Source organism: Ambystoma mexicanum, chromosome 10 (assembly GCF_040938575.1).
Source record: "Ambystoma mexicanum isolate Mex_15411 chromosome 10, UKY_AmexF1_1, whole genome shotgun sequence".
Taxonomy (NCBI): domain Eukaryota; kingdom Metazoa; phylum Chordata; class Amphibia; order Caudata; family Ambystomatidae; genus Ambystoma; species Ambystoma mexicanum.
This window is the reverse complement of record NC_090932.1, coordinates 313,453,361-313,479,190: the sequence shown is the minus strand read 5'-3', so window position 1 is coordinate 313,479,190 and position 25,830 is coordinate 313,453,361. Positions and strand designations below refer to the sequence as shown.

The window sequence follows — 25,830 nt, the reverse complement described above, 5'->3', positions numbered from 1 at the left end:
ACTCTGCCTCTTTGGGTGCCTTTAAAACCCCTATTCCACCCTTGCCCATGGTCCATTCACACCATAACCAACTGATAAACCTCTCTGTGGGGTGACTGATTCCCAATCTTTCAAGCACATCCTCATCCACCCTTCTTTCCCAAAGTCGCAAAATAATGTAAGCATGTACTGACCAAGCCTGCCAAAGCTTATGGCTCTATTGATGGGACGAACTGCAGGATGTCACCCAGAGGTTCAGTTAGCCTTTGCATGTGGGACACTCCTGCATGCACCGTGCACCATGAAATTCAAGCAGTGTTGCCACCCCTGCACTCACAGACACATAACTCATGACAGGGCAGATGTTTACAATCAGGCCCAAAAGCCTTTCTGGACCCAACAGATGAGTAAGGCACCAGCATGCAAAAACACAATTGCTCATCTCCAACTGATCTGTCTTGCTCGTTCCTCTGCAGGTGAATCAGCCCTCCTCACTGTCAGGATTCAGGAGACACGAGGGAAGATCAGGATGAGGGAAGGACCAGAAATGGGATGGACAGTTTTTCATGAATGAAAACAGAGTGAGAAAATAACTAGGAGCCCAAAGTTAATCCTGTTAGGTTCCAGTATTTTGGCAATCATGTATACACCATTCCGAGATGGCCCCTGGGTTAGATCTCTGGTTGAAACCAAAACAAAGGACTCAAGGGTAATGGGATTGGATGGGACTAAAATGATTGTAATTGTAATTGTCTATTTGTAAAGCGCTTATACACAAAGTGCTTCAAGGCGGAAGGGAATAAGGGAATATAGTAGTCATTCTTAGGCCTTGAAGTTTCCGAATGATCTAACAAAATTAACTAGCATACTAGGCCTGAGGCATTTCTACTAGTGGAAGTGCATGATAGGAGGGAAGGAGAGAGGGGGGCGGGGGGAGAAGGAAAGAGCTAACTATCAATACGCTTGAAGAACTTGTTTGAAGAACTTGCTTGGCAACTCTCCACAGTGGATATTTATGGTTCCATTCCAGCCCTTTGATTGTGGATTTGCCTTTTGTGATTTTGGGCTTAGTCTTTCCTCTTCTGTTCTCTGACCCCCTCTCTGATTTGGTTTCTTGCTCCTCTGTTTCTCTCGCTTTTCCCCTAGGCCACCCTGCTTCTACTCGTACATACCCTTATGCGATTTCCTCTCCGGTGGCCTCTTTCTAGTCGGCAGCCTTTGCTTCCCTGGCTTGGAAGTACTTTCCCTGTGCTATCTGTGGCTGAGCTCTGGCCTCTCTCTCGCTCTACCTCGCTCACGCTCTCTTTCTCTCGGTCACCTCTGCTTTTGCTCCTGGAGCTGGTGCCCATGGCCTTATGACAGCCCAAGTACTACCTGAAATATCTAATCTATTGGATATCTGGTACCACTGTTTTCCCTAACGCTTCAGGGATGGTCCCTGCCTGGACTTGAGGGGATACAAAAGGGTTAGGTAGGTGTTGACACCATGACAGAATGCTCTCTACTGGTTATGTCCTCAAAATCTAGGTTCGGTATTGGATTCAGCCACTGTTTTCTGCTAGTAGCTTATGCATGTTCTCTCTTGCCTCCATCGTGGGTTCCTGTGAAGAACCTGGTCCAGACCTTCACTTGGTTTGTTTTCCCCCTTTCACTGAATCATAGGGCCCCAATGTGTATCATTCACCCTGGTGCTCTTGGATACAGTATGAAGGACGGGGTTGTCATCCGAGTTCCGAGATACTCCTCCAGATCTTGTTGGCCTCAGCATATTGCTTTTACCTGCTGTGCACGCATGGACTCTCTCTCTCTCTCTCTCTCTCTCTCTCTCTCTCTCTCTTTCTCTCTCTCTCTGTCTCTCTCTCTCTCTTCACTTCTGGGTATCCTCTCCTGCTCACTCCATAATACTGTAAATCAATAACCCATGAGCTGCAAAAGGTATTTAACTGATCTGTGTACAGCAAGAAATAATGAAAAGATTGTGGGAAAGCAATCACTTGTATTGTTTTTTGTGGTGTTGAAGATTAAGGTTCTGAAATGTAAATACATTCTTGTTGCTGTTAAAAATACAGTGCTAGCATAATGTTGGCCCCCACATTTGGCCATAATCGAATATTATGTATTAGATTAAACCTGCCAATGAGGAAAAGGGTAACATGTCTATTGACCTCTATGCTTCGTGTCCATATGTCCAAATGGTTTGTAGAACCCATGCTGTAGCATGAAGAAACCACCCCCGACACGAATAACATGGATGTCTTGAATCTCTATTTGAATCAGAATATTTCAGAGGATCTTAAACCCACAAGCCGTTCAAATCATTTTTCCACCCGTCTTTTGAGAAGTCTAAATTTTGTCAATACATTTGTTATATTGCATTGAGCTAAACTTTATCAATGGACACTAATCTTGAATTTCAGTATATTTTCTTGTATCACATTGACTGCTCATATGCACACTGGAAGAATGCTCAAAGTCAACACAATTGAGGAATGTACCACCCATTATATTACTCATAATTCCTGATGCGTGAGCTTGGGAGCATAATTACACATGCATTTGTGCCAAATTTCCCATTGTTTTAGTCTGAAGCTGGAACAAAATATTAAAAGGTTGTTCTTTGATATCGTTTTTAAGTTGTTTTGTTTTTGCTTGCATCTAGTGATAGGCGTGAAGTAGCGTGTGATTGGGTGATGTTCTGTACTGCACACTGTATAACCTAAGCTTTGAAATTCTTATCACGCTGTTTAAGCAACCATTTTGAGAACTCGCCCACCAAACCTCACATTTATGTATTTCTCTTGAAACCTTCTTGTAGAGGCTTTAACGTGACTGAAAAGAGAAATCCACCAAGTATTCAGCAAATGATGTAAAGGAGTTGCATAGGTTTTTAACGGAACAAGGTGAAGACTCAACCATTTGCACCTATATAAAAGGATGATCAGTGATGATGGTATATTGGTGCGTTAGATTTACTTTCATCAATCAGTAAAGTGCTGTGTGCACGTGGCATCCTGACTCTCTATTAACCTATGAAAAACCAAGCCATGCACCCTCTCCTTGACTGCTAGTCCTTACTATCATTCAATTCAGCCTTGGCCTTTTGCTATCCATAGTGCATAGGGAAGCCAGCCAATTGTCTGTTGCTGCAGCATTTTGTGAATTGTTGGCTAAGTGCCTGTAAGATTACACCACACGTGACCATGAGGCAAGATAGTGTGGACTTGAACTTACTCCATCAATGGCATTCCAGTCTCACTCTTTCTTTTTTCTCACTGTGATGATATGTGTCTCAGAGAAGGGGGCTTTCTCTCAAACTGTCCTAATGGGGTTTGCCATGTTCTGGCAATGTTCTACATCTTCTCCAAGAAGACGTGATGTTCGCAGAGATATTTGTTAGGCTGTCGCACACTAGTCCTGTATGCACAGAAGATGGTGATTTTAAGCTTGATCTTTTATTGGCTTTCGGGAGGTGTCACAGTGCGTGTGATAAACAGACCACTCAAACCCAACAACTATAGTTCAGGGGTCTTTATTATAGAAAAAATAAAGGATTAGTTTTCATTGAGGTATGTTTGTAGGAAATTAACTGAACATAGACACTTAAAGCTTCTCTTTGGGATCATAGTCCTCAGTTGTTCTTTCTCTTCCTAGGACACCGCTTTCCTGGCGGGAAACAAAAAATAATGTATAGTCTTTGGAGTTTTTTGTACAATACATTTTTTTCTTTCGGTTGTAGTTTGGTGCTACCTTTTCGTTGATGTTGTCCGAATGTCACACTTTTTCAAAAAACACCAAGCACCGGCACCACCAGTCCTGAAGCTTTGGGTTCTTTACAAGGGGGGGAAGATATCAGGCACTTAAAGATCCTTCACAGGACCGTGGTAGGCCCTGGGATTGTTATGCATAACAGCTTGATGGACGGCCGGAGACCTCCTAGGGTACGACTCCTCCCTCAAGCTAGGTCTCGACGGGGGCTCAGGTCTCAACCAAGACTCTCTCCTGCTGCCTTTCTCCATGCATGCTTCCACCTCCTTGTCACTTGCTGTCTTTTGCCTCCTATTTTCATCTCTTTTTCACTCTCCTCCTTTCCTCCTCGAAGATCCACCACACTTTACTTTGTACCTCCTCTACCCTTCTCTCTTCCTCACTTGCCATCTGCTCCCATATAGTAGCCAGCTGCCCCCCTGCCCCCTCTCCTGGCGGATTCCTTTTTCTCTCTTTTGCCTCCTCCTCTCCGCCTCTGTACTGTTTCTCTGCACATTGTTTACCTCTTTCTAATCCACTCTTCTCCCTTTCTCTGATGGTCTCCCCATCTCTGAGGAACCACTTCAATCCTTTCATATGCTTACCTCTCCCCTTAACAGGTGTTCTTTCTGTCTCCTCCTTACTGCTCCTTCTTGACTTCTTTACCGTCACCCCTCCCACCTTTGCTGATGTTCTCTCCACCATCCCCTTACAGCTCTTCTGTATCACCTCCACATCGTCCTTTGCTTCTTTCTCTGATCTACTAACCTCTTCTTACATTCTACTCCTCTGTGCATCCTATTCTTCTCTCTTTTCTTCCATGCCACTTCACCATGCATTATCCTCTACCAGCTCCTGCAACACCTGACTCTTAATCTATTTTTCGTTTGATCCTTCCTTTTATATAGCTGAGGGATTGACATTGGTTCTCTCAATTGTTTCATTGACTGTACCTGGTATTGTCATGGAGTGGGAAGTGCCATTGCTCCACTTTCCAAGAAACTAGAGGTTTCCCAGCTCTTGCTGCTTGGTGTGTGGCCCTTTTTGCTGCTCTTCACCCCGCACTTACTTTGCTGCGGCCACCATTTTGGTCCGCATTTCTTTCCTTGTCACCTTCAGTGTCCAGCAGGTTTTGAAGTTCTTCCTTGCTTGTTTTCAATATGCAATGTTTTCCTTTCCTTGCGCAGGGGCTTGCAATCCCAAGAAGACTGGGTTTGGACAAGCACATGCTGACTGACCTTGGGAGAAAGCTTCTGCAGAAACCAGTCCCCCATTGGAATGTCAATTGATCTGTGGACATCTGTTGAAGCAGAGTTGCAGCCCAATAGGATAAATTCACCGGATGAAGGTGTGGGGTATATGTAAAGCTTTCAGCATCACAGTTCTTTGACATTGAAACAACAGCTTTCTTCCCAACGAGTGAACCATGACCATTTCTCAATTAAGGCAGGTCTTTGACTCACCTTCATGTCTATATGGCCTCCAGACAAGTGGGCTAGTAGCTTCCCTGGGCTGCTTATGGAGTATAACACATAAGGTTAGAGGTGGATTGAGGATCCTCAGGTACACTTCATGTGTCCATAGCTTCCATGGTCCATCCTAGACCCATCCACTAGCCTAAGACATGGGACTTGGTCGCAAAGGGCACCTGTGGCTCAGTCTGTCCTTTTATATTTGAATGTGTCAAGGGGGAATCAAATATTTTGCCACTAATTTACAAAACATGTAGCCCAAGCATGAACATCCAATTGTTTCTTACAAGGGGAGGAAGGATAGCTCAGTGGCAACGCTGTTTGACTTGGAAGCAAGACGACGCGGTGCAACACAAGGTCGAATTCCAATCCCCCATGTAGAAACCACTCGCTGGTATTACGCGTGTTATAAATGAACAATAAAATAAATAAAAAACGTCAGCATGCACAACAAATGTAAAGGACACTCACCACCTCCTAAGCCCTTCCTCACAGCAGAAGGCAGCATCACTCTGTTCTGTAGAAGAGTTTTAGTAATGCCCATGTACCCATGCGTTCCGCATCCATGGTGGCAGTTAAAGCAACATATCAAGATTGCGGCTCCTATTGAAATATCTGTTTTATTAGTTGCCGACATCTGAAGATCACGTGTCCCACGCCTGTAAGTATGAACACAGTTTGACTGCAAATAGATATTTCCTCATGTAAACGTGGCAACAAGTTGTTCACAGTGTCACTTTTATGCCTTGACATTCCCCAAGGCTTCCATCAAGACCACCCTTGGGGCATGTGTATGCCAACCATGTTACCCAACATTTTGGAGAAAAATCATCTCATGCAAAAATAGAAGATGGTATAGAGTGGCTTGGTTTGGGTATAGGTGGGATATTTACATTGATGATCTAGAGCGACACATAGGGCCTCATTACGACCCAGGCGTTAAGGGTTAACGCCGTCGTTAACCCTTAACGCCTATTCTGATTTTAACGGCTGCTCTTAGCAGCCGTTAAAATCCATGGCGCTAACCTGCCATGATGCTAATTACGCCACCTTAATTTACGGTGGCGTAATTAGCGCCTTCCCCACTCCCATTATGCCCTATGGGGCAAAAATGGGAATGGGGAAGGGAAAATGGGAAATGGGGATTTACCGCCCCACTCACCTTGGAATGGGGCGGTAAATCCGCCATCCACCATGGTGTAAACGTAGTTTACACCATGGTGGTAAAGTTGGCGCAATTAGCGCCTGGGTCGTAATGACCCCCATAGCCTTTTTCCTAAAGCTCTGGCTGCAACATGATGCATATTTTCACAATTTCTCAGTACTTGAATGGATGCCAGCACAAAGGACATAGTGCTGGTGGATTGTGGTTGCTCCACTTCCATCCTAGAGGTCGAAGGGTACAACCCTGTCAATAAGAATAGTAAATATGTATGAGGGTAAGTGGTACCAATGATCCCTGAAACCAAATAGTCTCTTAACCTGTCGTTCATCACAAGTAATGGTCATGAAGTCACACATTAATACTTTGTAGAGGTGTGGTGGAATATAGATGCGTTTCGACAATTCATAAACCCAAAAGTTGATAGAGATCTGTAGATGCTAGCAAATATTTGATTTGGTAGTGTTATGGAAATGTACACTTCCTAAGAATACATAACCCAAATAAAAGCTGTCATCAACCTGTGTATGTTTAATACATGCACCAGACCATTTCTTTACAGGGAACAGCATGAGAATGCTTTCTGAACGTTCTTACATTCGCTGTTTTCAAGGGGTTAAGTGGACTGCAGAGATCTAGACAGACAGGGGACACTTCATGGGAGTCCTTATGGAGCCAGTCACTGACATTGCAGGAGTAAACATTTCAAGTGGCAAGCTACAAGCCAAAATGAAAAGTCACTCAGCACTTCAATTTTCCTACACACAGCACACAATGCCTTATTCACCAAGAGTAAATTATGTCTAGCCAATGGCTAGTGGCGAGTGCACATTTTGATGCATACAATATTGTACTGGTTCAGTGCTGGTGATGTGAAAACTTGCTGATGTCTTTGGTGTGATGGTGTCATCTTTCACTTGGGTTGACCTGTACAACTAGTCAAAACCCTTTGGTTCCAGCCCATATTGACATCACAGTTCAGTTTAAAGGCTGTGTTACATCATCTTTTTATTTTAGCCATTGTAAGGGTGCAGAAGTATGAGTCTTGAACAGTTGTGGTAAAGTGGTTGGGATAGACTTTTAGTTGTAATAGAAAGGAAAAGAAAAGCTTATCTTGCCCTACTTACTAAAAGGGCTTGCCTTACCGCCACAAAAATACTAAGAACCTAGTCAGGATGTCCATAAAGTAAAAGTCCACTGTCGTGTGTCTAAACCTATTTCCGTCCCTTACACTAACTAACTAACTAACGAACACTGGATGTCTTATTCACCCAGAAGGAGGCCTTCTCGTTCTGGATGTAGACTCCAAGGCCCAGTTCTTGTTCAAAGAATATATGGTTAAATGTATATTGCTTGTATGTTCAAACCAACAAAAAAACGGACTGTTCCTCAAGCTCCTGGGAGGAACCTCTTCCTTGAATCCTGTTCCTACTGGTGAACGTAATACAGTTCCTCAAATCTTCTGGAGGAATAACTTTCCTCTGTCTGATTAAACAAAACACGTTCTCCTCCCATCTGGAGAGAGCCTCTCTCTACACCTTAAAACAAAAAACCTTTTCCATAAGCAATACAATGTTCCCCAATCTTCTGGAGGGAGGATAAATCCTTTTCCAAATAAAACCACACACAGTTCTCCAGTCCCCTTACGTGAACCTCTTTTTCTGTCCTTTAAACAAAATACACCTTTCCAGTCTTTTATCAGGTCTGGTTCACTAACCTGCCAGACCTGACCGTAGACTTCCTCAACGGTATGCCAAGTCTGGCTAACTAACCTGCCAGACTTGACTTCGCAACTTTTAGAACCAAAAAGATATCTGCTTTGTCAATGGTTTCCTGTTTTTTTTTCTCCTTTTCTAGTCGGGGTTTCCCCAACTGCTTCTGGGCACCACCCCAATGGCTGTAGTTCTCTGCACTGTTGAGGGCCTTCAACCCTTAGATATGTTACTGATGGGCCTTGTCCGATTCCATTTGGGTCCCATATCCTGCTGCACACTGGCTGGGCTTCCCCACTTTCATGTGGGTCCCACACCCTGTTGCTCTGCTTCTGTGGGATTTCCTTCCCTCCTTTACTTAGTGCCCACTTGGACAGACCTGATATACGCTCCTGCCAGGCCCTAGCCCACATAGGTGTCTCCCTAATGCTGGTTTCAGCTTGAGTACTCTCTCTGTTATCCCTCTGTGATCTTTGGGATGGGTTCATCTACTATACAAGGTTGTCACTCTGTAAAATGCTGCTTTCGCCCCCTTGTGCTCCCAGGGATGTATTTAGGTAGTTTACAAAGTTTGTATAAAATATAATGCCTCTTGTATCCCCTTGTGCTCTTTGGGATCTATTTGTATGGTTCACAAGGTCTGCATCAAATATAATGCCAATTGTATCTGCTAGTGCTGTTTGGGATACGTTTTTATCGGTTTTCAGCTTCTCCAGCTTCCTCAATGCCCTAGTCACTGGTCCGACCCTTTCCCTACCTTTGGGAATCGTCAGGGCGGTACCCGGTCTCTTTGGGTGGCAATCTCCTTCTCACGGTTCAGCAGCTCTGGATTCACCCTCACGTCTCTGGCTGCCCACTCCTTCCTTCTTGCTTTGCTTCTTCCGGTTTGGCTGTTTTCCTTTCTGCTGCCAGCCAAGTCCATCTCGCCTGGACGTCTCTGGTCACCATGACTCTCTGCGTCCTGGCTCTCAGCCTTTGGGTCCCCTGCTATGGAGGAGCGTCTCGTTTTGTGTTCGTCCAGGGCTAGTTCGACAGACCATTGAGTTCTTCGCTTTTTACTCTTTGTAACGTGAAGGGTGTGAGCTTGTTCCTGGGACCAGCCCAAACACAAAATGACACCCCCTCTCTCCTGCAAGTTCGAACCTTATGTGACACACAATGATCTCACTCTGGAAAAAGCCAAGGCAGAATATAAAATACTTGCATCTATTTGACAATGAGTAAATAACATGAATGAAGAGCAATTTAGTAAGAATGAGAAGAATGCAAGTTATTGGTCCCCAATACAAGCACAAAAGCTTATGTTACTAGATAGTCAAGCGCCACATTTAGGACCTGTTCAGCCTAGCGCCTGGCCCCTCTACCTCTCTGGAGAGCACTGGACTGGCCTTTCTCCCTCTGTGTGGTCAGTGCTTAGGTGAGATATGGCAAGCTAGGAACTTCTGCACAAGAATATGCTATAAATTCTGGGCACTCCACACGTGCATAAGAGTTCTCCGGCCCCTTTGGGTGCAAACCTTTTATCAGGTGTTTCTGTCACTCAAGGTGATGTAACTTTACTCGAACCTTCAAGACAAAAATATGCTTTCTGGTGGTAAAACACAACTATGTATTGCTCCAAATCGCCCCCCCCAGCTCCGAGCCGAGCTGTGGATGGGAAGTGCCTCTCTGGAACGTCTCTTATCAGCACTGCCTGGGTCAAACTGTACTTTCTCGTACGAACGTGTACCTGTTTACAATGAACGGCAGAGCAGCTCTTGGGAAAACAGAGTGTCTCAGTGAAAGCTGAATACATGTTTTGCGATTACCCCTAGTGGGCTTCTTTGCGCTTTTTCGTTTGACTGCAGCTCACTAAAATGGGCCCGTAAGCTCTACTAAGCCGCCATGTAAGGAAGCATATTCTAGGATTGCCAGCATTCAGTATGCTCTTTGAATAAGCTATCAGCTCTGTTTCCTATATGCCTATATGCCTAATATGCAGTGTGGTTAGCTTAGCAGATGTATGTGCCTGTGCCTGCTTTGCTCATTACATTACACCATCCAGGCTGTCTCTTGACAGCTGTACCGTGCGTGTTGGTTCAGCTGTGGGCATGCGCCTCCTTGTTCAATCTTCTTCGTCTCAGTAGTTATTTGCAGCAAGCTTGGATAAGTCTCACTTTTCCTCATCACAGTCTTATCAAGGATAACCTCTGCTTTACTATAACATATAGTGTTATGGGGAACCCGAGGGACCTAAATGAGGGATGAGTTGAGTGGGGACACCAAAGGTGTAAATGGATACTGCATTCTCCCGGGGCCATCGTCAGCGGTCCCATGAAGGATTTCCCTCCCCATGAGATCCACCCACTGAGTACCACACAGAGAGGGAATATCGGGTAGTGGCCTCCCCTCACTGGCCGCATGGAAAGGGGCATCCCCCATGGAAACACTGTCAAAACCCTGGGAGTTGTCACATACCCCCATTGCAGCACATTTCTCCTTCTAGGTTTTCACAGTGTGGAGGTTAGGGTGGCATTCCAGTCCCAGATAGGCGTACCTGGTGAATCACTTCCTCCTCCCAGGTCTCGAGTGGAGAATAATGTGTGGTTGGTCTGTTCATTTCTTTTATAATTTCACCAAACCTTGGGAAGTCAGTTCCGATAATGGTTTCTTCCGGCATTCCGGGAAAGACTGCCAAATTTGTTACACTGTTTTGGTTCCATGATTTTAGTAACCATGGGAGTCCTGTGATAGACTTCTTGATCACCATAGACTCAGGTAACCCTAAAGGGTTTACCATGGTTGAGTTATGTCAATTCTTTTTATTTTTTTTATTTATACAGCGCTTATACACAGGTGAAGTGCTACAAAGCGCTTCAAGGTGGGAAGTGAACAAAGGAATACAGTAAACATTCTTAGGCCTTGAAGATTCTGAATGATCTAAACAGAAAAACTACCATACTATGCTTGACCACAATTCGCCTAGTACATGAAGTGGTACAGTGGCGACCAAGCTCGGGAGGGGGTACTTAAAAGGGTAGGGGTGTTCACTCCTTACAGCTGACTGTTTTCTCTGTGAATCCACCACAGCCAATGCCTGGATTCCGTTGACGGTAACCAGTTCATGAGTTTTGAAAGGGGTTGTTTGGCAGACATAATTGCTGGTAGTTTCAATGTCGGTGTCCAACTGGTGTTCTGGATCACCCCATTCTTCATCTGTCATACACCCTATTTCCATTGGCTCTTCTTTTTATTAGAGGGACACTGTCTGGCCAAATGTCCTTTTTCTACACCAGAGAAACTAACAATGGGAGTAGGTTTAGGGGTTCTGGTTTTGTCTACTTTCAAAGGTCCCTTATCTCTCATTATGGGTTGTCTTCGTTCCTCCCTCTCTGAATCTCAGGCCCAATTTTATTAGTTTTGGATAAACCATCATTAATTTATTCTCTCCCTGTGATCTTTGTTTCAGGATCGAAAGAGCTTCGGGGTCCTGATTTTATTCTCCTCTTCCCATCATCTGCTTTATGTAGAAGTCTCAGATGTCTATTGGCTTCTGCATGATTTTGAGCAGTTTCTGTTGCCAGCAGCATGGTAGGCTTGTTCATTTGTAGAATGGGCCTTTGAAGTGATGGGGGTAAACTATTGATCCAGGGCTAATGCTTGCAGCACTTCTGGGAGGGTCATCTTCCTTAGCTAGAGTGATAATGTGTTTTGGATTCTGGCGCCTAACTACATGGGAGTCTGCCCTGGATTTAAACTAATTTCCCTGAGCTTGTTTCGGTAAACATTTGTTTTTATCCTTTTTTTAACTCGTCTTCCAAGTGGAACTCCTGGGCTATTTGAAGTTTAGGAAGAAGCTACCTAAATCATCTCCTTCATTGTAGGGGTGCAAGATTCTGTGTGGGTGTATGGGTCTTGGTTTACCCTAGCAAGACGTTCCAGCAGATCCTCTAAGGTACTCATGGTGGTGACTGGAGTTTGAAAGACTCCTCAGTCGGTAGTTGATTTAGACTTGATTGGGCTTCTTAATGCTTGTAAGTTGGAAGAAGAAAGAGAAAGTGTGGGTGACCCAAAAAGAAAGTTTTCTTCTTCGAACTTTCAAGTGACTTCTTCAGTCTCTATGGGCCTGCGCCTCCTTGTTCAATTTTCTTTATCTCAGTATTCTTTTTCATCAAGCTTGGGTAAGTCTCCCTGTTGCTCGCCCCAGTCTTATCAAGGATACCCTCTGCTTAACTATAACATATAGTTGTATGGGGAACCTGTGGGACTTGGTTGGGGGATGAGGTGAGTGGGGATACCAAAGGGGTAAATGGATACCGCATTCTGCCGGGGCCATCCTCACCAGTTCCACAAAGGCTTTCCCTCACCATGTGATCAACCCGCTGAGTACCACCCCCAGGGGGAATATCAGGTAGTGGCCTCACCTCCGTGGCCTCATGCAAAGGGGCCTCCCCCATCGAAACGGTGGCAATACCCTGGGATTCGTCACACCATTAACAAAAACACATTTTTGCTGAAAAGAAACAAACACGTCATTCACACTATGCCTAAAAGCAACATTATGCCACTAGAATACCTACATTGCTAATCTGTTTACAATTTCATCAACATAAGCAGAGAAAAGAATCCCATGTTTAATCACATTTTCTATTTTGAACATGGCTATGCAAAATTACTTTCTTCATATAATATACTTCTAACAGTTCCTGACACGGCTTCCACTGGTAGGTAGAGCTGCTTGGTTTCTGGGGAAGGATATAGAGATGAACATACATGGAGCCATATTTTCAATGATATGCCTACCATGGCCAAAACATTCCTAGTTGTAGAGGAACCAGCTAATGCCCTGTTTTCAGCAATATGTCACCTAGTCCTGCCCAGACCTGTATTGAAGCTAGACAGGAGTATAAGATATGTGCAGGGGTGTTTCTAGGTCTGCGCTTTTGTCGGGACTCGGGACTAGCTAGCCTTTTGGTTGTATCTCCTGAGCTTCTTTCCGGGGCTACAGCCAAAAGACCTGGGGCTCAAGCCACTCCAACACCCCTCCACCCCAAGGACGCCTCTGGATATGTACCAAACTAACAATTATTATTATTTCTTTTTGGTTTTATTTAGCTGAAATTATTCAACTTTTAAAACAATTCAGAAATTATTTCATTATACAAAAACAGACAGGAAAGATTCAAGATTTAAAACAAAGACGATTCCTTTCTATTTCTACAAAAACTTCAATTAAACTTAAAAAGCATCATGATCTCAGGTTAAAAAACTATTAATATACATGGTGAATTTAAATGAGCTACTCATTCGTGTTCATTTACTTTTAGAATCAATAACAGTGTTCATATTGATGCACAACTTAAAATAAAACGAGATAACAAAGAAAACCAGAAGAGAATCCGAAAAAAACCAATTAATAGTTACTCAACATCCTCAATCATTATATTGTCATGTAATTTTAACTCATTAAGAAATATAATTGTGTTAATTCTCAACAAAATATTATCACCATCAAAAATGAGTTGCCATAGCAAGTTGGAGGTCTTCTCTCTATAATTCATTAGGTTGGATCTCAAGTAGTAAAGACGCTTGTCTCCGAGTCAATAACATTCAGTGAGAATGTGTTCTAAGGTTTCAGATTGAGATTTTTTTCGACAATATCTACAGAAATTGTCCTGTTGCGGAATACGTTTTCACTTTGCCAGAATCTCCCTTGTGGGCCACAGATTGAATCTCAAACGTAGGAATTCCGACCTATGGGTCACGGATGGGGACTTAATTCAATACGACTCAGCTTTGCTGTAGTTTTTATGAGATTGGAAGTTGCCTTTAAAATCTTGGAATTGTAAACATCGTTTTCTATTTTTTATCCAATCACATATGAACATTTTTGTTTTCACTCTTGTAGGATTTTCAATGAGTGTTTTAAGAGAGACGTCCGCATCAGCTAGAGCATCCACTACAGTATGACGCAATTTGCGAATATAAGAATCATTACTCGAAAATATGTAATTAGATAAGGTGCCTATAAGCATAGTCATATCGGTTGTTATAATGCACTTCCGAAATAGACTGACAATTTGCCATACATGATGCGTATATAATGATATTAAGCCTAATTCATTCCAAATCCATGGCATTGGAATACAATTCGGTAAGATAAGACAGCGCTTCCAAAATGCACTCTCCAGTTTGCTTCAAAGATGTTCAGGCATTAATTTCTGGGTTTCAGATCCATAAAGTAATATGGTGGTGGCCTTTTGGCTTAAATAAGTCAAAGCCAGGGAGATAGAAAACTTTCCAAACCTTGCTTTTATGATGATGACTTGCGATATCATGTGACTCAATTTATCATTTAATTTAGTCCAGTGTGCCTTGGATTTAGAGGTGGCAAGACTAATGCCTAGATACGTACATTGATGGACTTTTTCAATTGACAGATCTTGTACAGTACATACGTAGGGTTTCATGACAGTTTTCACATTAGGTTAAATGGTCATGACTTCGGTTTTTCCTAAATTAATAGTCAAGTTATCTTGGGCATATGTCGAAAGGCCATCCAAAAGATTTTGAAGGCCACGGGGAGTTTTGGAAAGTAAAATGAGGTCATCTGCATACAGCAAGGCTGAGATAGCTTTTGAGGCCAATTTGGGAGGATCTCCTACAACATTGTCAACAACATGCACAATATCAGCCAGAAAAATAAATTTATATGGCTGAGGCAAGGACACAGCCCTGCTTCAAGCCTCTATAGGTTTTGTTGATTTCAGATAAGGCCCCCTGTATGGTGTCAAATATGTCAAAATATGGGCCAAACTAATAATAAGATCTTGGCATAAAATGCATGCCAACGTAGAGCACAACATGCCCTCAAAGAACCTCAATGCAGTATAATGCCTTCTAAAGGTTTCTAAATGTAAATTCTTTGCATTCAGATATTTAAATGTTTACCTCGGTGCGTAAACAATGTCTTCATAAGTAAATCCTCCTCGATCACACACCTGCTGCTAATTAAATCCAAATCTTTTAGAGCTTGATGTATATGTCACCTGTAATAAACAGTAATCTTATAGAATGTAAACAAAATATCCACATTGTGTAACCACGGGTATGTGTGATTTAGAGCTGTCCAAATGTGGAAATATTTAACAATATTGTGATGAAATAGCCCACATTTATCTGGAGATCAGAAAATGACATCAATTCAGTCTTAGTGATTAAATATATTAGAGATGTTAGCACTAATAGATTCCTTTTCTAGTAATGGTATCCATAAGTGTTGTATATGCCTGAATGTTTGCATAAGAGACAAAATAAAACCTGCTTTACCCTATGTATTTATTTATTTATACATTTATTGGTTATTTATAAAGCACCTATACACAAAGAAAAGTGTTTCAAACAGCTTCAAAGCAGAGGAGGGACCAAGGGTAAAATGCAATCCAACAACATTCTAACTATGCCCTGAATCATTCAGAATGGGCCAGTGCTAAAGTATTATAATGGTACAGACAAGGAGCAGCATAGGGCGGTGTTAAGATGGAGTTCTAAACTCTGACCTGATGGGCAGAAGTTTAGGAGGCCACCCTACTTTGGTGGAACAGGGGAACTTTCTCGACAAGCCAGACCAATCACAGTAGCTTGGCAGGCCGTTCAGACTAAGAGGGTTATTACAGGGTTGGCGGTAGCCTACCGGTAAATACCGGTACGGCTGCTGCCGGAGTCATTTTTTTACCGGCAATGGGGATATACCGGGGCATTCCAGCCCTGGCAGACCCAGTAATTCCCCTTTGCTGTATGCCAGTAAAAATTACTCCCCATTCCCATTTGAGTCCCATAGTACTATATAGGAATGGGGAGGCCAGTAGCACCGGCACCGTTAATAACGGTGCCGGTGCTACCGTGTAGGTCTGCTCGTGGGTGCCGTTCCGCCCGGCAGGGGGCCGATGGTGACGATAGCAGGCCCAGGGTGCCAAAACTTCCAGCACGTCTCCAGCGGTTCCACTGGTCTGCTTTAGCGTTTCAGGCTACTTGGCTTGTTGTGTATTGCGGAGAAAACTTCAGGTGATCGACGTGGAATGGATGCAGAGCCCCTTCTCTTATCCAAGATCAATTTCACGCTCAAATCTGGGATACACAATCGAAGATTTGCCCTCTTGCATGCATGCCAGATGTGGGCCAATCACAGCCCACAGTGGTTCCAGTCGTTCAGGCATACCAGACATACTGGCACCAGTAGTGTGGGTTGGGACCAGGTACTCCCAATCCTCTTCCTGGGCATTAGTACACGTGACATGCAGAAGCCCACCAAAGTTGTAGTTTTCACGGTAGGCTGCATGACCAAATAAGGAATTCCAGGGTCTACTCGACCTGGGGGAAGGCAAAGGGACAAAATGGACAAAGGACAGAACAAAAGACTTTGTGGCATGGCCATATTCGGCACTGGCCACAGTCTTGAGCCAAATGCTGTAAACGCGTTATGGTTAATTAAAAAGAAGTAAAAATACTATAAAAGGAAACTGCTCCCACCAGTTTGTCCTAGGCATGCATTTACAATCACCAACAAATCCTTAGAGGGTGTATAGGGCCATAAAACCAAAGGACCCCTATGCGAGATAAAAAGTTACCAAGAAATGGCAACATATTGAAAGACTAAGGGGAAACATAGTTTCCCAGTACTGATAGTCTGAAGGACGTGTCAGTTTCCCCATAACAGAGGAGCAAAAGCCCAAGGGAGCGCAGCTGAAGGCTGTGCTCCACTGGAAAAAGTCAGGCTAGGATAAAAAAAATTAAAGCAACAAGTTTGGGGGTCCATAAAAATTGAAGGAAAGGTGCTGTAAAGAGAAACCTTTCCTAACAGACGGTAATACAGAAACAGACGGATAGACGGCATATAGAACAGAACTACCGTACTAGACCTGCCGACATTTCAGACAGTGCAAGTTCTGTGACATCTAATACAGAACAAACATACAGAGGGAATATAGAACAGAACTACTGTTCTAGGCCTGATGACATTTCAGACACAAGATGAGAGTACAATGCTATGACATAGAAAAAGATGAGAGAGGGTGGAGGTAGGAGAGGGGTAGGGGAGAACAGGAAAGAGGGCACTTGAAGAGGGTAGTAGAAGGAAAATAGGAACATAAATATGCAATGCAAGATGGACAGTACCGAGATGTAAGGCCACCAGAATTCAAGTGTAACAAAGAAAGCATATGATTGCAGTACAGAAATGGGGGGTGTACAGATGTTCCTAATCACACCAAAACCGGAATTGCCCAAACAGCACACAAATGCAATGCAAAAATAGGGAGGGTGTACAGATGATCAAAAACACACTTAAATTCGCAATTTCCCAAACAGCACACAAATGCAATGCAAAAATGGGGGGTGGGAAGTGTACAGATGATCAAAAACACACCTTAATTTGGAATTGACAGAACATTGTACTGCAATGGGAGAGCAGGGCTCCAGGAGAGTCACACGTGTGGGGGTGGTAGTACGTGTAGAGCTGCAGGGGACGAGAAGGGGGTGCCCTCCGAGCCCTCCATGCTCGGATAGGCTAAGACAGGGGCCTTAGTAATGGGCCTTGGCGAGGGGGGCAGCATTCGCCTGTCGGCTTCCCGGATTGGTCCGTTTGGGTGGAGGTCGGGCCAAAGGTTGCAGTGGCTATGTGTACAAGCCAAGCAGTCCAGTGCTTGAGGATGCGGCGGCCATGATGGTAGAGGGAAAGTACCAAGACACAAAGCAGCCCAGGTGCGGCCCTGTACTGCGTTGGGCCCGCAGTTATCACAAAAAACACATAGACGCTGCTGCATGCATTTCGGGTTGCAGCTGGTAAATGATCCGAAATGTGGAGCGCTCAATGCTTGTTTGAAAATAAAGCATGGGATGCATAAATGCACAAAGCCCTTCTGGGCCTTACCCCATGCTGATAAGTAGCACTCCTCCAGCAGCCTCATGGGTCTTGTGGGATGGTACTCCAGCTGGCTTTGAAGAAAGGAGGAAGAAGGAATGTGTGCCACATGTTTGTAAGCCCACTCAGCTCAATTGGAGGACACAGACAAACAATACACAAATACATATAAATATGTGGGAAATGTTATCATAGTAACCTTATTGATACATCCAAACAAAGTGATAGATACTTCCAAGTGCTTGAAGTAAAGGCTGATAATTAATCTTTCAAATGTCTTTTGCTATCCTCTGCAACATTTTATGTAAAGCTAATCCACTCTAGATTTTGGTAATTGAGAGAATTAGACAAGTGGACTGTGATAGTACAGGAATACAGTACAGTATAATCCACAAAGGCAATAGCTCTTATTTTTATACCAGGTTTTGACAACAGCATACTATTCAAATGGGTCTTAATTTTATAGAACATAGGTTGCAGATACACTGCAAACAATCAAGGTAACCAGAGGCATCCCTGTTGCGTACCCCTTGTGCTTGTGAAGTGCTGTGATAAGGCTTGATTAAAGCAAATCCAAGCCATTGGTTTCTGGGAGGAATTTCTAATTTGGTCAATAAATTCCATTGAAAAATCTCACACTGTCAAACACCTTTCAGCATCAACTAAGATTATTGCCAAAGGGCTCCTGTGTACACAGGTATAATAAATAAGTGTCTTAGTCATATTAGTATGTTCAATGTTATTTAAATGGGGAATAAACCCTTATTGTTAAGATGGGGCAAGGGAAGAAATACCAAACGTTTAATTATTTGCAAATATTTTGATTACATTTTACCGTCCACATTTAATAATTAAATGGGTCCATGTGAAGCACAAAGTAGCACATTCCCTTATCCTACTATGGAAAAATGTCTGTCTTAACACACCTTCAATAACACGGAAGCAATCAAGATTAAACATCAGAAATTCCCCTGGGATACGATCATGCCGAACCCTTTATTACCTGGCAGTGTTTGTTTCCCTGCATTCAGTTCTTCTATTAATATGGGTGCCGATAATTTACTTTGATCACTGAGTTATAGTCATGATTCCGTTCCATCAGAATTCTTAGAGCTTGATTTTTATTGTTGTTTTACTTTGATTACCGTACTTAATGTCTTTGGCTATATATTTAGAACCCTATACCTTTGAGCTTCCTCCCAAAGTTCTTTCTTAGTTTCCACAATCAATTTACTAGTATTTATTCATATATGTTTGCATATACTCTTGGTGCTCTTGTCCATTCTCTTATTGCCTCCACATCCACTGTTTGAGACTTTTGTAAAGTCTCTTTATTGACATGATCAGATTCACGTTGCACCTGTTTATTTTGTATTATGTACTTACTAATAAACCTCTAATATCTGCATTTGGGGCATCGCACACAACTAACATATGGTCAGGATATTTATTAACAGTGATATAGTAACATTATGTGCAAGTTTATTGGAAAATATTTATGTTTAAGAAGTGACTTGTCTATCATCTAAGGTTATTTTGAGTTTTCAGATTTTTAATGTTAATCGTAATGTCTGTATGCCCATACATGTGAATGGGAAGAAATAGATGAGTGACAGATTGGCACCTATCTAGAAGATATTAAAATGTAAAGGATGTGAACCTATTGTGTATGAGGGTCTGAGTAATACATACAGGTGATAGAAGATTGTGTCATCAATGCATCTACTTAATCTAGATTGGTCATGCACCTTGTAAATTCACCAGTAGTTTTTGGTCCTGTGTAAGATTACATTCCATAACAGAGCATATTCTGTAGCTGTGTGCAGGTTGAAATGTGTGTCTATTTATATTCTAAAATGTTACATGTTCCCTCTCCTTCTCTCTCTCTCTCTGTCCAGGGTTTTTAAGCTTGAAAATAAAGGATATACATTATGAAAAGTAAGATCTGATAGCTGCAGATTGGAAATAATCGTTTGACAGCGAACACAGTATCTAAATCATCTATCAGAAAACATCAGCCTGCCATGGACAGGTTTAGTATAGAAGAGGAAGTTCAACCACCTGTGAAGAATCACCAAATCTCCATGGCACACATCAACAATGACAGTGTGGAGGAGCCTTTTACAAGGGATTGTGGAGACTGCCTGAACGAAGTGAAACTTGAAGAAGAAGAGAAGCCACCTACTGGGCATTATCTGCCCTCTACCCATTGGGGCGAGTCTGAAGATGACCAAAAGCCCACTATCAATGACTGGAAGGACTCTGCGGGCCAGGTTAACATTGAAAAAACAGAGGACCAGCCTGCACATATTCACCCGGACTCTATTCACCTTGTGAAAGTTGAGAAAGACGAGTTGCCTCCTATGGATTGCCAAGATTCGATCAAACAGGTGAAGATTGAAGAAGAGAACATTTCCGACAGAGAACCTCAGGACATGGAGAAATGGGTGAAGTCTGAAAGCGAGGATGTAACACTTGCCTGCGATGTTGTGAAAGAAGAAATTATTGAACGCTCAGCTGCAGGTGAGTAGTAAATGCCACACTTTTCTCTTACAGTGGTATGTAATAACGTTTACTATTAGGCCGAACACACCATATCACCTATATTGCAGTGGCTTTCGATAAGTGATGGATTGGGCTAACAATACAACATTCCCCAGGCTTATTCCCTTATCCCTAAAGTAACAGTCTCACACCCTGTCTTACCTTCATTGGTCCTTGCCGTTCAATCGTTTTTGGTTCTCTGGATTGGTAACAACTCTTTAAGCTTAGCTTTACACTATTACAGATTGTACCTTGAAGGCCCACCAACAGCATTTCTAGTAATGTTCCCTGTCACAGCTCTGTACAAAAGATGCAACAGGGAATATATATTAAATGTATTTTGTTTTCTTTGCTAGGATGGTGTTTTCCTTGCTAGAATGGTGGGATGCAAAGTGTTCGGGCACTGTACGTATGTTTTTGTAGTGGTTCTTATCTTCTTCCTGAGTTAGTCCCCTTGTGATGCTTCTGTCATTTCTGTGTCTTGGGTTAGTTCTCAAGTGATGCTTCTTGCTTGTCTATGCTAGGATAGTCTCCAGGTGACTCTTTGGGCTTACTTTCTCTTGCCTCTTGGTCACAGCCTGGGTCCTTGCTATCTCAGCCCTCTACTTGGGCTATTCTCTTTCTCCTTTATTGGGACCTCCACCCTTTGTGCTTTATGTATGTTTGAACACAGCCTCCACCCTTTTGACTCTGCCCTGCCTGTGGATCCTTTCTCCTGGCCCTGGGTAGTGTTGTGGCCCTTCCACACTGGGATTTATCTGGGGGGCTATCCTTTCAGCCATTTCTTCATGGGTCTCTAATTTGGCTAGGGGATTGGCCAATTTTCTCTTTACTTCATCTTTAGCCAGGACTTATGACTTTCTTCTCTCCTCTCTCAGGGGATAAGGTTCCCACACTCTTCTTTTTCTCCTGGTTTAATCTTACCAGCTTGCCCTCACCTCCATATTCTTCCGCTTTTTGAGTCTTCTCAAATATCCCTTCCTCGGTCTTACGATGTGCCAGTTTCTTCCCTTTATGAGCCTTATGCTCTTCCTCTTCCTTCACTCTTGAGATCTTGAAGTGTGCCTAGTTCGGTGCTACCCTGGGCCAACAGAACACCTAATCTTTTGCTTTCAATCTTCCGCTGACTGCCTCTTCCTCTGCACTGTGCACCAGCCAGGTGAGCGTGTCATGTCATGGGAGTCCAGGGTGGGATGTTATGGGATGTTATGGCTTGTTTGTGTGCCTGAATTAGTTGGCAGCAGATAGTGAGTGAGGACGGCCTGGGTGGTGGTGCCGGTTCGCAGATGTACCAATTGCCTACTTGAGATGTAACCTATAACTAATAAAGTGGACTTACTTGATATTGTGGCGACTTCGTATCCATCATTCAGCCCACAACACTCTCCATCTCTTACAGTCTGCCTGCCTCACTTCTTTCGTGTTCGCCTTGTGTATTTTTCCCTCATGGGTGCCTGGCCGCTGCCACCACATCAGGGATAGGATACCTCTCAGCCAACCCCCTCCTCAGACCACCTGAAATATGGGTATAGCTTAGTCTTCAGGTGACCTGCTTAAGGGACGAAAACAGAAGTTGGCTACAAGCCACAGTCTGAGATCACTTGAAGGGGATGATGGAGCAGCCCATTGATACAGCAGCATCTGCAAGTATACAATTGCGTTAATGCATGTGAAATAAGCTTGGCAGCATAACCCAAACAACCCTCTGGGAAATGCAATCCAGTGCTTAGTAGTATACGATAGAGAAAAGCATATGACACTTGCAAACATTTAGTCCCTAAAGAGAATTTCTGTTCCCATTTAATCTTAAATAGCAAAGTTTTGTACTTCTCTTAATTGTACTTCTCTAACCCACTGGTCCTCCAACGGTTCTGTGTCCCCTTGTGACTGTCTTTTTTTAATATAATGGTTTTGTAGCTTTCGGAGTGCGTACTGTGTCGGCTCAGAGATACTGCAGCTTTCTGCTATTTGCCAAGGCCAGAAGCCTGAATCCAGAGCCTGAATTGCCCCAATTGCCCAATTTACTGTGAGCTATGAGCCACAGACCACGTTGTGGCTGAGGATCCTAGCCAATCCTGGGTGTGAGAGCATTTCTCTCTTGCTACGGTAAGCCTGGGTTGCTTGTTTGTGTGGCCGTGATCCCTTTTTCTTTTCGTGCGGCTAGGCGTATGCATAAGAAAAATGCCTCTGAGTACGTCTGTACGTCTTGTGGCTGGGGAGAGGCTTCTTTTAATGTGCTGTGCTTACTGAGTTGCAATTTGATGGTGCTACTGTTGTTGTTGTTGCCATGGCCACCTATGATCTCTGCACTCGCTCAGTAGCGCTCTCGCTACCAAGCGCAGCCCAGACATGACCTCTGCCTTGCTCAGCCCCCAAGACCTGCCTTGCATGCATGGAAATCAATCACAATCCATCAACATTTCCCCCATAGAGGATGAACCAGGCGCTGCTCAGCTGGAGTCGGAGCCGATGCATGATTTGGGACTTGTTTGAAAAGCCAATTTACCTGCTCACGGCCTAGGTGGGGAGTCATTAAAATGTCACAACACCAGTAAACCAAAACCCATGATTCCGGTGATGAGCAGGAGAGGTGATGGAATTCTTCTCCTGCTGGCGGTATTGAGGAATTTGGTACTGGAGGGGGTACCCTCGTTCTCCTCTCCTACTTTGAAGCAAGTCCGCTTCCATCCAGCCCCTCAAGCCTCAACACCAACGTCCTCCAATACCACAGTGCCCCCCCCTAAGTCGGCATCCCCTAGGGTCCTATTGATGCAGGTTACAAGAGACAGAGTTTTCCATTTTGGGAGATCCCACTGCAAATCCTTCTCCTATCGCAACAAAACAAATGGGGGGAGAGAGAGGCATCATCAGCAGCTAATTTTTCTAAATCTGGCACAATTTCCGAAGTGACTTTAACAGTGAATGACTCTTTCCTGGCCCTCCTTACTAAAAACAGGGAAATCCTCAAAGAGATCACGGACCTGGAACTTGGCTCCTTCCTCAATGAGGAAGGAGTCTGGTCTCCTATTTCTCCGCCCAGAACAGTCACAACAGGAAACCATACACTCCATAATAGGAATGTCTCCTTTTCCGACCTGGAAGATTTTAACCAGGACAATGTATGTCTCTTGAATCTAAGCCCAGCCTCTGCTCCTTTGATTCCAGCTAAAACTCTGCCGGGGACTCTGAAGACCCCTCTTTCAGTGACTATTACTTCCTCTCTAAAAGGAAACACTTGTGCTGTAACGAAAGATGTTGGGGCTGGCTTAATCAAAAAATCATTGACTGCTTGTAATGTGTGTGTGGGTGCGCAGCTGGATCTAAAGGCAGTATACGACCAGCAGGAGTTCGTCTCTACTGTAATTCGAGCGAAAATACTAATTTACTGTATGTGCCTCAGTGGCTGTTTGATTTTGTGAATAGACCCGCCCCCACAGAAACGATGGGGGTGCAGGCCCGGCCGGCTGTGTCATCAGTCCCTCAATGAAACACAACTGGGCCTCATTATGATACTGGCGGAAGCTGTGCCGGTAAAACCGGCACGGCTGCCGCAGGTGTAATTTTTTTTCCAGCGCCCACGAATGGGTAATTACTGGGTCATTACGGCCTTGCCAGACCCGGTAATTGCCCATTCGCAGGCACCGGAAAATATTCTTCCCCATTCCCATTTGAGCCCCATACGGCTCAATGGGAATGGGTAAGCCAGATGCACCGGCACCATTCATGAATGGTGCCGGTGCATCCGACATGCTCTGCTCACAGGTGCCGGTACGCCCGTCAGGTCAGACCTGGCGGGCGGAAAGCCACCCGCGAGCAGAACTCTTAGTTTGCCGGTCCGGTAGTAATGGCACCGGTAGCTTACCGGCGCCATTACTACCGGACCGGCAAACTTATAATGAGGCCCAGTAACCGAAGGCGAAGACGCAGTAGGTTGCTGTTTGCAGACATTGGATGCCACAGCTGTCAACTTCTTTGAGGACTCACAGGGGATCATGGTGGTGTAAGGGATCACATTGACCCAGCCGTCATGCAAATGGCTGAAGACCTTCTGTGTGAGGGGCGATGTGATCTGTAGTAACCTTGCTGTGGTCGAGAGGGATATACCACCTCCGGCTCCTCAAGTGCCTTTTGGGATCTTTGGGCCCCTGGAGTGAGGGCAAAGAAAGCATCTATGCACTCTAGTACCAAGCATCCAGAGCCGGTGGTGGAGACTTTAACAAGAGCCCAGGCCACAAAGAAATCATAAAACAGGAAAGGTGCCCACAGGAATGTGGGTAGGGGCTCAAGAAAATTCTTGAGGAATCTGTCACTTGCACGTCACCCCTTTGAACCCCATTGATTGAGGGCTCACCAACCCAAACCTCAGCACTGCCCTGTGGCTTCAGACTCGTTACTTATGCCATTACCTGAAAATCTGCCATTTGTGTCGGTGTCTTTGATCAACGCCGGGGAGGATGGCCGCACCACTGAAGTTCCACCACTTGGCAATGAGAGGAATGGAGATGGAGAAGTAATCATCTTGGTGTCCCTGTCTGTGGATTTGGTACCCATGCATGCAGTGTCTATCTCGCGCTCCATAGTCTCTGGCGCTCCTGTGAATCCACCTATTGTTCATGAAGAAAGGAATGAGAGCTCTCGAGAGGCCTTGTGCGACTATTTGGGTGTGAGAAGATCACCCGCCTTTTCAAAGCTGGAGGAGCGTCGCTGTAAACTTATAAATGAGGGCACAGTCGAGCTGCCGCCTGTTGCCAAATTGAAACCCTTGAATCTGCAACTGCTCCTGTCTTGGGAGCTGAAGGATTGCATTCAGTTGACATTGTACAGGACGGCTGTTCTGAAGCTGCTTACCAAAGTGCTTTTGTTATCTCACTTGAGCTCGATGGACATTAAGCCGGTCGAGTTCTGGAACAACTTGAGACTAAACAAGGTCATGCTCCACTTTGCCTTTGAGATGGTCATGGACCAGGTCTTAGCAGGCGTGGCTCAACCGGGGTCATGGGGTGTCTCCATTGCAGCCTACCAAGGTACCCAGCAAGCCTCTACCGCTCCGAACTTTGCAACCAGTTGTGACTCCAATCCTCCCATTAAGGTAGTAAGAGTCCCTCAACCGATACCGATTTTAACAATAACTTGCCCAACGGACGGTTTATCCGGCAGACAAACTACTAGGCAGTTAATGGGCAATTTGAAATCCAAGGACGGGATGGATTGGAAATAGGCGGCGACCTGTCTGAATGCACGTAACCATTAGCAATTCAAACTGAATAGAGCAGCTTATGTTAAACTGATTAAGTGCCTCTCATGGTATTCTAGGGGCTA

At 44.1% G+C, this 25,830-nt stretch overlaps 1 protein-coding gene across 6 annotated transcripts in view; it reads left to right on the top strand.

The window, feature by feature from the left end:
• The window catches only part of LOC138491400 (zinc finger protein 883-like), a 209,402-nt gene that overhangs the window by 122,681 nt on the left and 60,891 nt on the right, over positions 1-25,830 (top strand). For all 6 annotated transcript variants that reach the window (XM_069617910.1, XM_069617911.1, XM_069617908.1 and 3 more), the window contains one exon: positions 19,866-20,490. In XM_069617910.1, coding sequence (XP_069474011.1) covers positions 19,992-20,490 — 499 coding nt within the window. In that variant the 5' untranslated portion in view covers positions 19,866-19,991. The remainder of the gene's footprint in view (positions 1-19,865; positions 20,491-25,830) is intronic.